The 14,651-nt window shown below is 47.2% G+C and overlaps 1 protein-coding gene across 1 annotated transcript; it reads right to left on the reverse strand.

Moving 5' to 3' along the window:
* Window positions 1-9,030: 9,030 nt before the first annotated feature.
* Window positions 9,031-10,145, reverse strand: nog2 (noggin 2). Its single transcript, XM_059978621.1, has one exon. The coding sequence runs from the start codon at window positions 10,127-10,129 to the stop codon at window positions 9,485-9,487; it is 645 nt and encodes a 214-aa protein (XP_059834604.1). The 5' UTR covers window positions 10,130-10,145; the 3' UTR covers window positions 9,031-9,484.
* Between the last annotated feature and the right edge of the window lie 4,506 nt (window positions 10,146-14,651).

A 14,651-nucleotide genomic window follows, 5' to 3' on the forward strand; every position in this document is an offset into this window, starting at 1 on the left:
TTGACTGTACAATGTCCATATTCCGATTGAAGTGCAATCTCTATGTCCCTCCATTCACTGTGCAATGACGATATCCTTCTATTCACAGTACAATGTTTGTATCCCTCCCTTCACTGTCAAAGGTACATATCTTCCATTCACTGTACAGTTCATGTTGCTCCATTCACTGCACACTATCCATTCCCTCCTTCATTTTATAATGCCCATATCCTACATTCACTATACAATGTCCATTTCTTCCATATGCTGTACAATGTCTATATCCCTCAATTCACTGTAGAATGTAGATATTTTCCATTCACAAGACAATGTCCATATCCCTCCCTTCACTGTTAAATGTCCATATCTCTCCATTCACTCTATAATGCCAATATCTTCCATTATCTGTACAATATTCACATTCCCCTTGACTGTATTATCTGCATAACCCCCATTCAGAATACAAATTCCATATCTCCCCATTCACTGTACAAAGTTCATATCACCCATTCACTGTACAATGTTCATATTCCCCATTCTGAATACAAATTCCATATCTCCCCATTCACTGTACAATGTTCATAACCCCCTTTCAGAATACAATGTTCATATCTCCCCATTCCCTGTACAATGTACATATCCCCATTCTGAATACAAATTTCATATCTTCCCATTCACTGTACAATGTTCATATCCCCCTTTCAGAATACAATGTTCATATCTCCCCATTCCCTGTATGATGTACATATCCCCCATCCTGAATACAAATTCCATATCTTCCCATTCACTGTACAATGTTCATATCACCCCTTTCATTCTACAATGCCCATATCCTCCATTCACTGTACAATGTCTACCTCCTCCATTCAGTGTATAATGGCCATGACCCTCCATTCACTGTACTATGTCCACACCCATCTCTTCACTGTACAATGTCTATATACTCTATTTACTGAACACTGTCTGTATTCTCTGTATGGACATGCAATATCCATTTCCATTCATTCACTGTACAATGTCCATATCATTCCATTCTCTGTAAATGCTCATATTCCTCTATTCACTGTAGAAGGTACATATCCTCCATTCACTATGCAATGTACACAGCGCTCCATTCACTGTATCATATCTATATAACCCCATTTTCTCTACAATATCCATATCCTCCAGTTGTGTCACAGTGTTCATATACTCCCACTCATTGTACACCATACCATGTCCATATCCTCTATTCATTGTACAATGTCCAAAACACTCCATTCTCTCTGTTTTGTCCATATCCTTCCTTTCACTGTGAAAGGTACATATCCTCCATTCACAGTACAATATCCATATTCTTCTATTCCCTGTACCATCCATATTCCTTCCCTTACTGTAGCATGTCCATATCCTCAATTTACACCATAATGTGCATAATACTCCATTTGCTGTAAATTGTCCATTTTCAGCATATGATGTCCATATCGCTCCTTCACTCTACATTGTCTTTTCCCTCTGTTCACTATACATGGTCAACATGCCCCCACTTTGCATATCGCTTCATTCACACTACAATGTCCATATCTACCCCATTCTCTGTATAATGTGCATATCCCATTCATTGTACAATGCCTATATTGTCTGTTCTCTGTAAAATGTCCATAACCTCCATTCTCTGTACTATGTCTATAGCCTCCATTCTCCGTTCAATGTCCATATTACTCCATTCTCTTTACAATGTCCATGTCCCTCCATTCGAATTTCAAATGGTGACTTGGATCCATGTAAATGTGTCTTCTGAAGCAACAGGTCTACAGCAGATGCTATCTCATTTGCTCTACACAACCCTGGAACATCTGAACTTCAAAGATGCATATAACAGGAAGCTCTTTATTGATTACAACTCAGCATTTAACACCATCATCCCCTCAAAACTATTCAGTACACTCCAAGCCCTTGTGCTATTGGATCCTCACTTGTGGATCCCAGTCAGTTTGGATTGGCAAAAACATTTTCTCCACAATTTTCATCAGTACAGGAGCACACCTGTTCTGCTCACTTTACACCTGACTGTGTGGCTAAGTACAGCTCCAGCACCTTATAAATTTTTGTGGACAACACCACCGTCGTGGGCTGTAGCAAAGAGGGTAATGAATTGGCATACAGGAGGGAGATTGAAAACTTGGCTGAGTGGTGTAATAACAACAATCTCTCACTCAATGTCAATAAGACAAAGGAGCTGATTGTAGACTTCAGGAGAGGAAAACTAAAGGTCCATGAGCCAGTAATCATCAGAGGTCAGAAGTGGAGCGGGTCAGTAACTTTAAGTTGGGTGTCACTATCTCAGAGGACCTGTTCTGGGCCCATCATATAAATATTATTGCTAAAAAAGCAAGGGAGTGCCTCTACTTCCTCAGGAGTTTGCAGAGGTTCGGCATGTCATCAGAAACCTTGGCAAAGTTCTGTAGATGAGTGGTGGAAAGTGCACTGACTGGCTGCATTACAGCCTGATATGGGAACACCAATACCCTTGAGCATAAAATCCTACAAAAGGTAATGGATTCGGCCTAATACATCACAGATAAAAACCCTCCCAATTATTAAGCACATCTACATGAAATATTGCCGTAGAAAAGCAGCATTCATTATCAAAGATCCTCACCACCCAGACCATGCTCTTTACTCGCAGCTGCCATCAGGTAGAAGGTACAAGAGCCTCAGGACTCACACCACCAGGTTCAAGAACAGTTGCTGACCCTCAACCACTAGGCTCTTGAACAAAAGGGGAAAGCTGCACTCATTTAAGGACTCTGTTATATTGTTATTTCATGCTCATTATTTATTGCTATTTATGTATATCCGTATTTGCACAGATTGTTTACAGTTAACAGATCCTGATGTCTGCAGTTTAAAGTTATTGTTCTATAGATTTGCTAAGTATGGCTGCAGAAAAAGAAACTCGGGGATGTATGTATTCTGATAATAAATTTTACTTTGAAATTTGCACTACTTTGATATCCTCCAATGTCCATATCCTTCCATTCACTAAACAATATTCGTATCCTCCATTCACTATACATTATCTATAGCTCCCCATTCTCTGTACAATTTCCATAGCCTTCCATTCACTGTACAACATCCATACCTCTCCATTCACTGTACAGTCAATATCCTCCATTCACTGCACAATGTCAATATCCTCCATTCACTATACAATGTCCATATACTCCATTCACTCTAAAATGTCAATATCCCTCCATTCATTGTACAATGTCCAATCCTCTATTTACTTTACAATGTCTATATCCCCCATTCTCTGCAGAATTATCATATCCCTCCAATCACCATATTTCCATGTTCATCTAAAAGCATCTTAATACCCTGTTTGGTATTTGCCTCCACCACCACCCTAAGTGGTGAATTCCAGACACCCCCTCTCTCGCTGTAAAAACTTGTCTTGCACAACTCCTGTTGCCTGTTATTGATGCTTTGATACTGAGTAAAAGACACTGTCTGTTTACCCTGGCAGTGCCTCTCATGATCTTCTAAACCTCTTATGGATCTCTTCTCAGCCTCCACTGCTCCCCAGAAAACAACCCAAATTTGTCCAACATATTGTCATAGCACATGCACTCTAATCCAGGCAGCATCCCAGAAGACCCCTTCTACACCCTCTCACTGACTTGCACATTGCACCTGCAAGAGGATGACTTCCTGTCCCTGCTTAGTCTCATCTGTCAGTGTCTTCTGAGTCAAAATGTTGCCTTGTACAACCCTGCTCCAGTGGTTCCTCTGCTGTCACTAACTGAACTCATTTTTATTTAAAGACATAGCATAGCCCTTACGGCCAATGAGCCTGTGCTACTCTACTAACCCATAAATCATTGGAGCATGGCAGGAAACCAGGGCACCTAGAGCACATGGTCACTGGGAGAAAGTACAAATTCCTTACAGGCAGTGGTGGGAATTGAACCCTGGTTACTGGTGCTTTAGTATTTTCATCTACTATTGTGCTGACAAAAAGATATTTCACTACCTTGAGAAGCACTTCAGAATGCTGTGTTGTCATCAAAGCAGACAATGAAGCTCCACCCATGGACACAGAAGTAATGTGACACACCCCTTATAGCAAAACTGTAGAAGCTTTCATCAGGGCTGTTGTAATACAAGGACTTGCTTAGACTCCATTCCGTACAAGGAATTCAATGGAACTACATTTCAACCCCCATTTCAGAATTTTCTTGAATTCTCAGCCAGACTGCACTGCTGTTCAAATTCTAATGACTTAAAAGAGCTGAATACCCTGGCAACTGTTCTCAGTGCTTAGAAATGTCAGTGCTGATTGCCGCTTGGTAATTGGTATTATGTGCATGTGTTGCTAAACGACAGCCCCTCTGCCTCTCTCAACATCATTCTAAGCTGCTAACAGCATGCTTACATCATTGTTGGAATATCATCAATATCTCAGCAATCCCTGCAATGTAACTGAGAAATTACTTGAATGTGTATGCATGGTATTTCAGTGGATCAGCTCCTTCCCCATCACTTCAGGGCCGGATCTGCACCTCAATCCGCTTCCCAATTTTTATAATTCCAGTGGATCAAATGACTTCCCATTATATAGTATTCAAATTGTCTGAACCACTTCCAATATAATGTCTGTGAAGTGTTCCTCAATCTGAGGCCTTTAAATTGTCAGATTTTGATCTCAATCCTGTTGATTTGACAGTGTCTCACTCACTTCTGGTGAAGGTCAATCCGGACATAATTTTTCACTCCTTGGTCACAGGCCTCTGCTGGGAGACCTTGTCTCTCTCCTCAGCAGGTGCCAGACAGCCTTCTTGATCCCAAGAGCAAAATTTTAAGGTTGAACTTCTGTTTCTGATGTGAGATTATTTAAAATGCAAACAGAAGCACACAAAAACACTTGAGGCTTGGCAAACTCTGAGATCATAGTGGGCGGCAGGCAAGTCTTATTCTCATTTGATGTGGAGAGAACAGTGCTGACAGCTCAGACGCACTGGGTAGAGACATTGTAGCAGCCTGGCTCACTCTCCCCGGAGTGGGCACTGTTGAAGTACAGTATACTGGCAGCATTGGCTCAGAGTAACAGACAGACACAAATCCAAACTCGGACTCTCCAGTCCGTAACACACCAAAGTACGAGACTTTTTTTTTTTACAGCCTCTCAGCCGTGGAAAAAGGTTTCAGCGTTAAGCTGGTTTACATTACTACGGCTTTGAACTTACAGAATTTTGGCAGATTGTCGGCAAGATAGAAGCACAGTTTACATGGAAGAGAGCATGTGTGTGATCGAGACTCCTGGGGATATGTCAATGATACTAAAACATAGGCTGTATCAACCCACTCTCCCCTTCCCACAAACATATTTGAGGGTTACCAAGAACATTTTGAGCAGGGTTATGTTTAGCCAATCCATGGACGGGAGTTTTCCAAATAAAGAAGCCCACAGAATGAGAGTGAGTGCAGTAGCATGGTCCAGGGCTGTGCTCAGGAATTATGTGGGACAGAGTCCTTACAGAGGCTATGTGTCTGTAGGGACAGGGTGTCAGTATCATTATGTTGTACAATCAATAAGAGGATCAGAAACACTGAACTACTGACATGTCTGGACCCAATTCAACCAAGCAGCAATGAGATTGAGCCCTCAATACCAAGGCTACACAAGTGTTTTCCCAGTTCAGTTCTGGGGAGAATTAATGATTCTTAATGGTATCACATTGAGTTTTGAAGAACACTTCTGGCAAAAACAAATCCAACAATTACTACACAGCAACAAAAAAATCCCCAAGAAAACTGCTGATTTTATTAATTTGATGAAGAGAATATTGTGACAGCACCTTCAAGGAATGAAACATTAATAAAAAGTAAAGCAGGATTGGTGAGTTTTGTAAACATGCAGAGATATATTACAATCACAATTGTGTTCAGACTAATGAATGCAGTCATTCTCTCAACAAAACCAGCAAATCCCCTAAACATGGGCTGCTGAACTAAAGCAACTGCCACTTTAGCCTCCATCATGGACCCTCAGCACAGGGTCAGCATTTACACGACACAGTGCAAAGCACACACAGACATATCTGTCACACACACCCACAGCAGAGAATGCAGACTGAACAAAACTCCCTCTACACCTCTCATGGCACAGCTCTGGCACTGAGATGAAATGGGTTAGAAACAGAATTTTTATCTCCCTCTACACCATCCCATCACAAACTCCCGAGGTCATAGAATTAAGCTGTTCCTCCACCCTAAAATGACCATCACACAATCCCAAAGTCACAGAGTGAAGTCCCCTGCACACCATCCCATCACACACTTCCAGGGTCAGACACCGAGTGAAGCTCCCTCCATACTGTCCCATTTCATATTACCAGGGTCAGACACAGAGTGAAGCTCCCTGCACACCATCCCATCACATACTCCTGATGTCAGACAGAGTAAAGCTTCCTCCACACTGTCCCATCATACTCTCCCAGGGACAGACACAGAGTGAAGCTTCCTCCATATCGTCCCATCATACAATCCCAGGGTCAGACACAAAGGACATACGAAACATCCTCTCCACATCCACTCTTTCGAGGCCTTTCACCATTTGATAGTTTCAATAAGATCACTCCTCATTCTTCTGAATTCTAGTGAGTACAGGCCCAGAGCTGTCAAATGCTTTTCATATGACAACCCATTCAATCCTGGAACCATTTTCGTGAACATCCTTTGGTACTAAGGTACATGGATGAGAGGGGTATGGTGGGCTATGATCCCAGTGATGAGAGTAGGCAGTTTAAATGGTTTTGGCATGGACTAGATGGGCCAAAGGGCTTGTTTCAATGCTGTACTTCTCTACAAAGTGAAGCTCCCTCCATACTGTCCCATACCATATTCCCAGGGTCAGACACAGAGTGAAGATCCCTCCATATCTCCTATTTCATATTCCTGGTATCAAACTCAGAGTGAAGTTCCCTGCACACCGTCCCATCATGCGCTCCCGGGGTCAGGCACAGACGGAAGTTCCCTCCAACACTGTCCCATCACACACTCCTGGGTGAGTCAGAGTGAAGCTCCCTCTGCATCGTCCCATCACACACTCCTGTGGTCAGTCACAGAGTGAAATTCGCACTATACTGTCCTTCACACACTGCTGGGGTCACACACAAAGTGAAACTCCCGCCACATCGCCCCATCACACATTCCTGTGATCGGGCATAAAGTGAAGCTCCCTCTATCCCATCCTATTACACACTCCGGGGTCAGACACAAAGTGAAGTTCGCTCTACACTGTGCTTCACACGCTCCGGGGGTTGGATACAAAGAGAAACTCCTATCCCATCCCATTACACACTCCCGGGATCAGACAGCGAATGATGCTCCTTCCCTACACTAACAGATGCGGTATCCGCGAAACATCTCTTCGATGCCTCTTTCCCCTTTATGTCCGATACCACTGTGATTTTTGCTTTCCTGTCCACCAGTTGCCAGGGCCAGAAAGAATATCAATTTGGAGTTAAATTGGACAGTTTTACTCGCTGGCAGCGAGCCCACTGGAAACTGGTTTCGGGTTGCGCCGCACTCGCTGGGCCGGGAACCACGCAGGCTGCAGACCGAGCAGTTTAGTGAGGTGGGGGAGGGAGCGTGTGGGGGAGGCGGTGATCCCAGCGGCGCTACCTGCCGCCCCTCACCCACACCGCTCCTCACCGTACGCGGCAGATTGGGCTCCGCCCTGCCGCCCCGGCTCAACCTCCCGTGAAGTGAAGCGCTCGGCACGCAGCAACAATGCAAACTGCGGCGCTGGAATTTAGCGAGGTTTGGTGCCGCCCCCGGGCTGCAAAGACTGTGACTGGGCGACTGTGTAAGACTGGCAGCAATCATTAACCGAGGCTTGGAGCATGGAAAGGAGGCGAGGAGAGGGTTAATGGGCTCTGTGTGTGTATGTGTGTGTGTGTAGGGTCTTAGTGCTAAATTCCGGGCTGTCGAGAGGGGCGGCTGAACGGCGCCTCTAAGTCAGTCCCAGCATCTGCTCAGAGCTCAGGCTAAAAGTCTCAATGCAACTATACCCAGGGATCAAGCTCGGGGCTTTAGAACACTGCGAGACATCAGTCCCAGAAATACCCAGACAGTCGACTCCGTCTCCCTCTCCCAGTGTCTTGACGCGTCCAAGAGGGCTTCTTAATAAATAATAGTATTTATAAACGTGAAAAGCAACGCGCAGCAGTAGCGAATATAACCAGGGATCGTCTCGTCTCAGTCTGAACGTGTACTTTAATTAGCAAATTACAACGCGGATGCATTGCCCGCGAAGAACTGGGCGCACATTTAGTCCCGTTAAACGCATTGACTGGGCTTCAATTAGTGGACGCCAGGAAGGCGCTCCTATCAATCGGCCGTTCTGTTCCGCGGACGACTTCATCGCCGCTCTCAATGTTTTCAACTCTGCATGCCTGTATAAATATCAGTGTTTGTGTGTTGGGGGGGGGGGGAAGCCCGCGCAAATGCCCAGACAACGTGTCCCCATCTCGCTGGACACATTCCAAATTAAAAACATCTTTTTTTTATTTGTTTGCAGTTCCGTATTCTAATATTTTTTCACCTGCTTTTGTCGAGGTGTCCCTGAACCCAATATTCCAGCACCGGTGGTGGAATTTCTTGATTCTGTCCTAAATTTAAAGCTTTTTTTTTGGTTGTGGCCGCTTTGCTTTGAACAGACCCCTGCCTTGTATCTGGCAGCTTCCTGCGAGGGTTGGGTAGCGGCGGCTCGCAGTGGGTGCCACTCAGGATGTGATGTGAAGCCGGCGGGGCACAAGGTTCGAGCTCCGGCCCCCCGTTCCTCCACACCAGTATCCGGCCTCACCTGTACACACACGGCGGGCCATGCCGGCAGAACCGACCGCAGCTCATTTCCCACCGAGCGGGTGCGAAGGGATCGGGACGTTTGAGCGGAGCCTAAATCATTCTGTCTCGGGAAGATTATCGCCCAGGCTGGAGGGTCACATTTCCAAAACCTTTGTTTCAAAGATGAGACTTTATTGCTAAAAACAATGAACCATTATATTTACATTGATATGTTTTGTTTAGAAAGTATATTCAAGTAAACATCTCCAATGCCACGATATCGTCTAGTTAATTATCAACAAACGGTAAAGAAATAAATAATTGACACGTTTTTACTCTTCTAACTCTATGTATTGGAAAGCTGAGATTCACTCTGTAATATCTTCACCTCAACTTTTTATAATAATTATTATATTACAAAAAATATCTCGGCACATGGCACCATCGGAATTCCGGAAACTGTGCCAGTCTCTCCGATCAGGGCTGAATTATGGTCCGTTCGCTCTCCTCCAATAATCCAAGATTTTCTGCAGCGTAAAATCTCTGTGTTAATATAGATACAAAGCTGGGGCTTCTTTAGAATGCGATATATAAAAATAGATTTGACTATAGGCGTTGTTATACTATAGACCATCTGTGCGTGTGTCGAGTCACCCGGTCCACCCGCCCGCATTCAGCAGGCACACTTGCACTCAGAAATAACTGGGTACTGCACAGGTATCCACGTGCAGTACCTCGGCTTGGACCATCCTTGGCAGTACCATCTTAAGAACGTCTTGCTGATGGATTTGACAGGTTTACAGAGCATTCCTTCCGGGAATGAACAGGACCTCTCATTATAGCAGTTCCCTTCTTTCACAAATCGCGGCCAGAAGCGACCTCCGAGATCCTTCCAAGTGTACATCACCGGACAGTAAGTGTAAGACCATAACCACTGCTGCAGTCTCCGCCTCGCCTTTTTCCCCAGCTTCATCCGCCTGCCGTAAGGGGTCTCAGACAAATCCAGTCTTTTGATATCGTTGGGCAGCGCGCCCAGGGGCTTGAACCTGTGGCCGGACTCCCGGGACACGGACGCGTCCACCTCGGGCAGGGTGATGGACATAAAGCTGGGGTCGAAGTGGCTGCCGAGCCGCTTCCGCAGAGCGCGCTCGTCCAGGTCGCTGTCCTTGGGGTCGTTGTCCGGGTCCGGTTGCTCGATGATGTCCAGGACCGGGAGGCTGTCACTGGGCACCGGCCGGAGGTGCAAGTACGGTTGACAGAGGCCGTGCTGAAGAAGTAACACACATAGACAGCTCAGGAAACACTGCGGCGGCTCCATGACTTAAACGGGCCAGTCCAGATCCCAGAGGTTTATAAATAGTCAGCGGGACCAGCACGCGGATACTTTTAATAGCACGAAGTGTGCAGCGAGTGACGGGGACGCACTGGGCGTGCTGAGGTTGTGCTGCGGGATTAGCTGCCCCTCCGCTCTGTGTCGCCGCCTGTCCCCTCGGCTCCCGCACCGAGAGCCGCCGCTGCCCGCTCAGCCCGGCCGACAGACCATCTCCATGGCAACGCCGCCGCTCCCTGCCACCCGGTATCTAGACGGCTGGCAGCGGCTGAGCGACCCGAGGCATGGATCGGACAATGTCCAACAGCTTCTTCCGTCAGCGGCTCTCCGGACGCCGCCGATTCTGCTCCCGTTCCTGCGTCTGCTTCACAGCCGGTGTCGCCGTTTCCTGGCCCTCTTCCTGCTCCCAGTGTCACTTCTCCCGGTACAGCTCCCTCGGTCAGCGTCCGGTGCTGGTGCTGCTATTGTCCAGGTGTTGGTGTTCCGGCTGCCGGTGCTGCTTGGACCGTACGCCCAGACTCGGCACCGAAGCGGCGGCGCGGGTTAAATATCGGCATCCCGGTCCCGAGGCCGGCGCGTCGCTGATTGACACACCCCCCGCCCCCGCCGACCCGCACCAGCTTAACCCGCACATTACCGGAGGCGCCGAGCAGCACGCAGAGCCGGCCACTGGGCACTGCTACCAGAACACTGGATGTATGGCCCGGGCACTGGACACAAGATATACGGCCCGGACACTGGGCACTGGGCCAATGACACTGGACGTACGGCCAGGCACTGTACACAGAAGCCCTGTCACCGGATATGTCAGACAGACACTTGGCACTGGAGCACAAACGCTGTGGACATTGGAGTGTGAGCACAGGAGCCCAGACACTGGATTAGAACACTAGATATTGGCCGGGACGCAGGAAAGTGGGCACTGAAGCTCAGGTACTGGACACTGGAGCTTAGACATTGGTTATATGGCCCACACACTGGACAGTGGTACCTGGGAGTAGATACTGGATGTACTGTATGGACACTAGACACTGGAGCTTGAGTACTTGATAAATGATCTGGACTCTGAAGCCTGGAACTCACATACTGGATATACTGCATGGACATTGGACACTGGAGCCTAGAAACTGGATATATGGTCAGGACATTGGATACTTGAAAATGAGCACTGGAGCCTGAGCTCAGATACTGGATATACTGCACGGACACTGGGCACTAAAGCCTGAACAGTGGATATATAGTCTGGACACTGGATGTAAGACTGGGTATCAAATACAAATCAGTCACAGAATATGTGTTGTATTAACTGGTTACTGACACTAGATGCTGAATAACCACTGACACTAACTCTAGACACAGACCCCTGACACCACACACAGAACTTGGACACTGACACTGAACAGTAACCCCATTCACTAACCTGCCACTGACCCTGGACAGTAACATTGTACATTGATCCTTGACAGTAACCCTGTACACTGACACTGGATAGTAATCCCATACACTGACCCTGCCACTGACCCTGGACAGTAAACCTGCACACTGACCCTGGATAGTAACCCTGTACACTGACCCTGACACTGACCCTGCATAGTTACCCTGCACACTGACCCTGGATAGTAACCCTGTACACTGACCCTGGACAGAAACCCTGTACACTGATCCTGAACAGTAACACTGTACACTGATCCTGAACAGTAACACTGTACACTGACCCTGGATAGTAACCCTGCACACTGATCCTGGATAGTAACCCTGCACACTGATCCTGGACAGTAACACTGTACACTGACCCTGGATAGTAACACTGTACACTGACCCTGGACAGTAACACTGTACACTGACCCTGGATAGTAACCCTGCACACTGATCCTGGACAGTAACACTGTAGACTGACCCTGGATAGTAACCCTGCACACTGACCCTGGATAGTAACCCTGCACACTGATCCTGGACAGTAACACTGTACACTGATCCTGGACAGTAACCCTGCACACTGACCCTGGACAGTAACACTGTACACTGATCCTGGACAGTAACACTGTACACTGACCATGGACAGTAACACTGCACACTGCCTGGATAGTAACAATGTACACTGACCCTGGACAGTAACCCTGTACACTGACACTGACCCTGGACAGAAACAATGTACACTGACCCTGGACAGTAACACTGTACACTGACCCTGACACTGACCCTGGACAGTAACCCTGTATACTGACCCTGACACTGACCCCAGACAGTAAACCTGTACACTGACCCTGTATAGTAACACTGTACACTGACCCTGGATAGTAACCCTGCACACTGACCCTGGACAGTAACACTGTACACTGGTCCTGAAGAGTAACACTGTACAATGACCCTGGATAGTAACACTGTACACTGACCCTGGATAGTAACCCTGCACACTGATCCTGGACAGTAACACTGTACACTGACCCTGGATAGTAACCCTGCACACTGACCCTGGATAGTAACCCTGCACATTGATCCTGAACAGTAACCCTGCACACTGACCCTGGACAGTAACCCTGCACACTGATCCTGGACAGTAACACTGTACACTGACCCTGGATAGTAACACTGTACACTGATCCTGGACAGTAACATTGTACACTGATCCTGGACAGTAACACTGTACACTGATCCTGGACAGTAACACTGTACACTGACCCTGGACAGTAACACTGTACACTGACCCTGGACAGTAACACTGTACACTGACCCTGGATAGTAACCCTGCACACTGATCCTGAACAGTAACACTGTACACTGAACCTGGAGAGTAACTCTGTACACTGACCCTGGACAGTAACCCTGTATACTGACCCTGGACAGTAACACTGTACACTGACCCTGACACTGACCCTGGACAGTAACCCTGTATACTGACCCTGACACTGACCCCAGACAGTAAACCTGTACACTGACCCTGTATAGTAACACTGTACACTGGCCCTGGATAGTAACCCTGCACACTGACCCTGGACAGTAACCCTGTACACTGACACTGGATAGTAATCCCATACACTGACTCTGCCACTGACCCTGGACAGTAAACCTGCACACTGACCCTGCATAGTTACCCTGCACACTGACCCTGGATAGCAACCCTGTACACTGACCCTGGACAGAAACCCCGTACACTGACCCTGGACAGAAACCCCGTACACTGACCCTGGATAGTAACCCTGCACACTGATCCTGGATAGTAACCCTGCACACTGACCCTGGACAGTAACACTGTACACTGATCCTGGACAGTAACACTGTACACTGATCCTGGACAGTAACACTGTACACTGATCCTGGACAGTAACACTGTACACTGACCCTGGATAGTAACCCTGCACACTGCCTGGATAGTAACACTGTACACTGACCCTGGACAGTAACCCTGTACACTGACACTGATCCTGGACAGAAACACTGTACACTGACCCTGGACAGTAACACTGTACACTGACCCTGACACTGACCCTGAGCAGTAACCCTGTATACTGACCCTGACACTGACCCCAGACAGTAAACCTGTACACTGACCCTGTATAGTAACACTGTACACTGACCCTGGATAGTAACACTGTACACTGACCCTGGATAGTAACCCTGCACACTGACCCTGGATAGTAACCCTGCACACTGATCCTGGACAGTAACACTGTACACTGACCCTGGATAGTAACACTGTACACTGATCCTGGACAGTAACCCTGCACACTGACACTGGATAGTAACACTGTACACTGATCCTGGACAGTAACCCTGTACACTGACCCTGGATAGTAACACTGCACACTGATCCTGGACAGTAACACTGTACACTGATCCTGGACAGTAACACTGTACACTGACCCTGGATAGTAACCCTGCACACTGATCCTGAACAGTAACACTGTACACTGATCCTGAACAGTAACACTGTACACTGGCCCTGGATAGTAACCCTGCACACTGATCCTGGATAGTAACCCTGCACACTGATCCTGGACAGTAACACTGTACACTGACCCTGGACAGTAACACTGTACACTGATCCTGGACAGTAACCCTGTACACTGACCCTGGATAGTAAACCTGCACACTGATCCTGGACAGTAACACTGTACACTGATCCTGGACAGTAACACTGTACACTGACACTGGATAGTAACACTGTACACTGACCCTGGATAGTAAGCCTGCACACTGATCCTGGACAGTAACACTGTACACTGATCCTGGACAGTAACACTGTACACTGACCCTGGACAGTAACACTGTGCACTGACCCTGGATAGTAACCCTGCACACTGACCCTGGATAGTAACCCTGCACACTGATCCTGGACAGTAACACTGTACACTGACCCTGGACAGTAACACTGTACGCTGACCCTGGACAGTAACACTGTCCACTGACCCTGGATAGTAACCCTGCACACTGACCCTGGACAGTAACCCTGCACACTGATCCTGGACAGTAACCCTGCACACTGATCCTGGACAGTAACTCTGTACACTGA

This window comes from Hypanus sabinus, chromosome 9 (genome assembly GCF_030144855.1).
Source record: "Hypanus sabinus isolate sHypSab1 chromosome 9, sHypSab1.hap1, whole genome shotgun sequence".
NCBI classification, from domain to species: Eukaryota; Metazoa; Chordata; class Chondrichthyes; order Myliobatiformes; family Dasyatidae; genus Hypanus; species Hypanus sabinus.

Excerpts from the sequence above, each read along its gene's own strand:
- nog2 (XM_059978621.1), bottom strand. The coding sequence starts at position 10,129 with ATGGAGCCGCCGCAGTGTTTCCTGAGCTGTCTATGTGTGTTACTTCTT.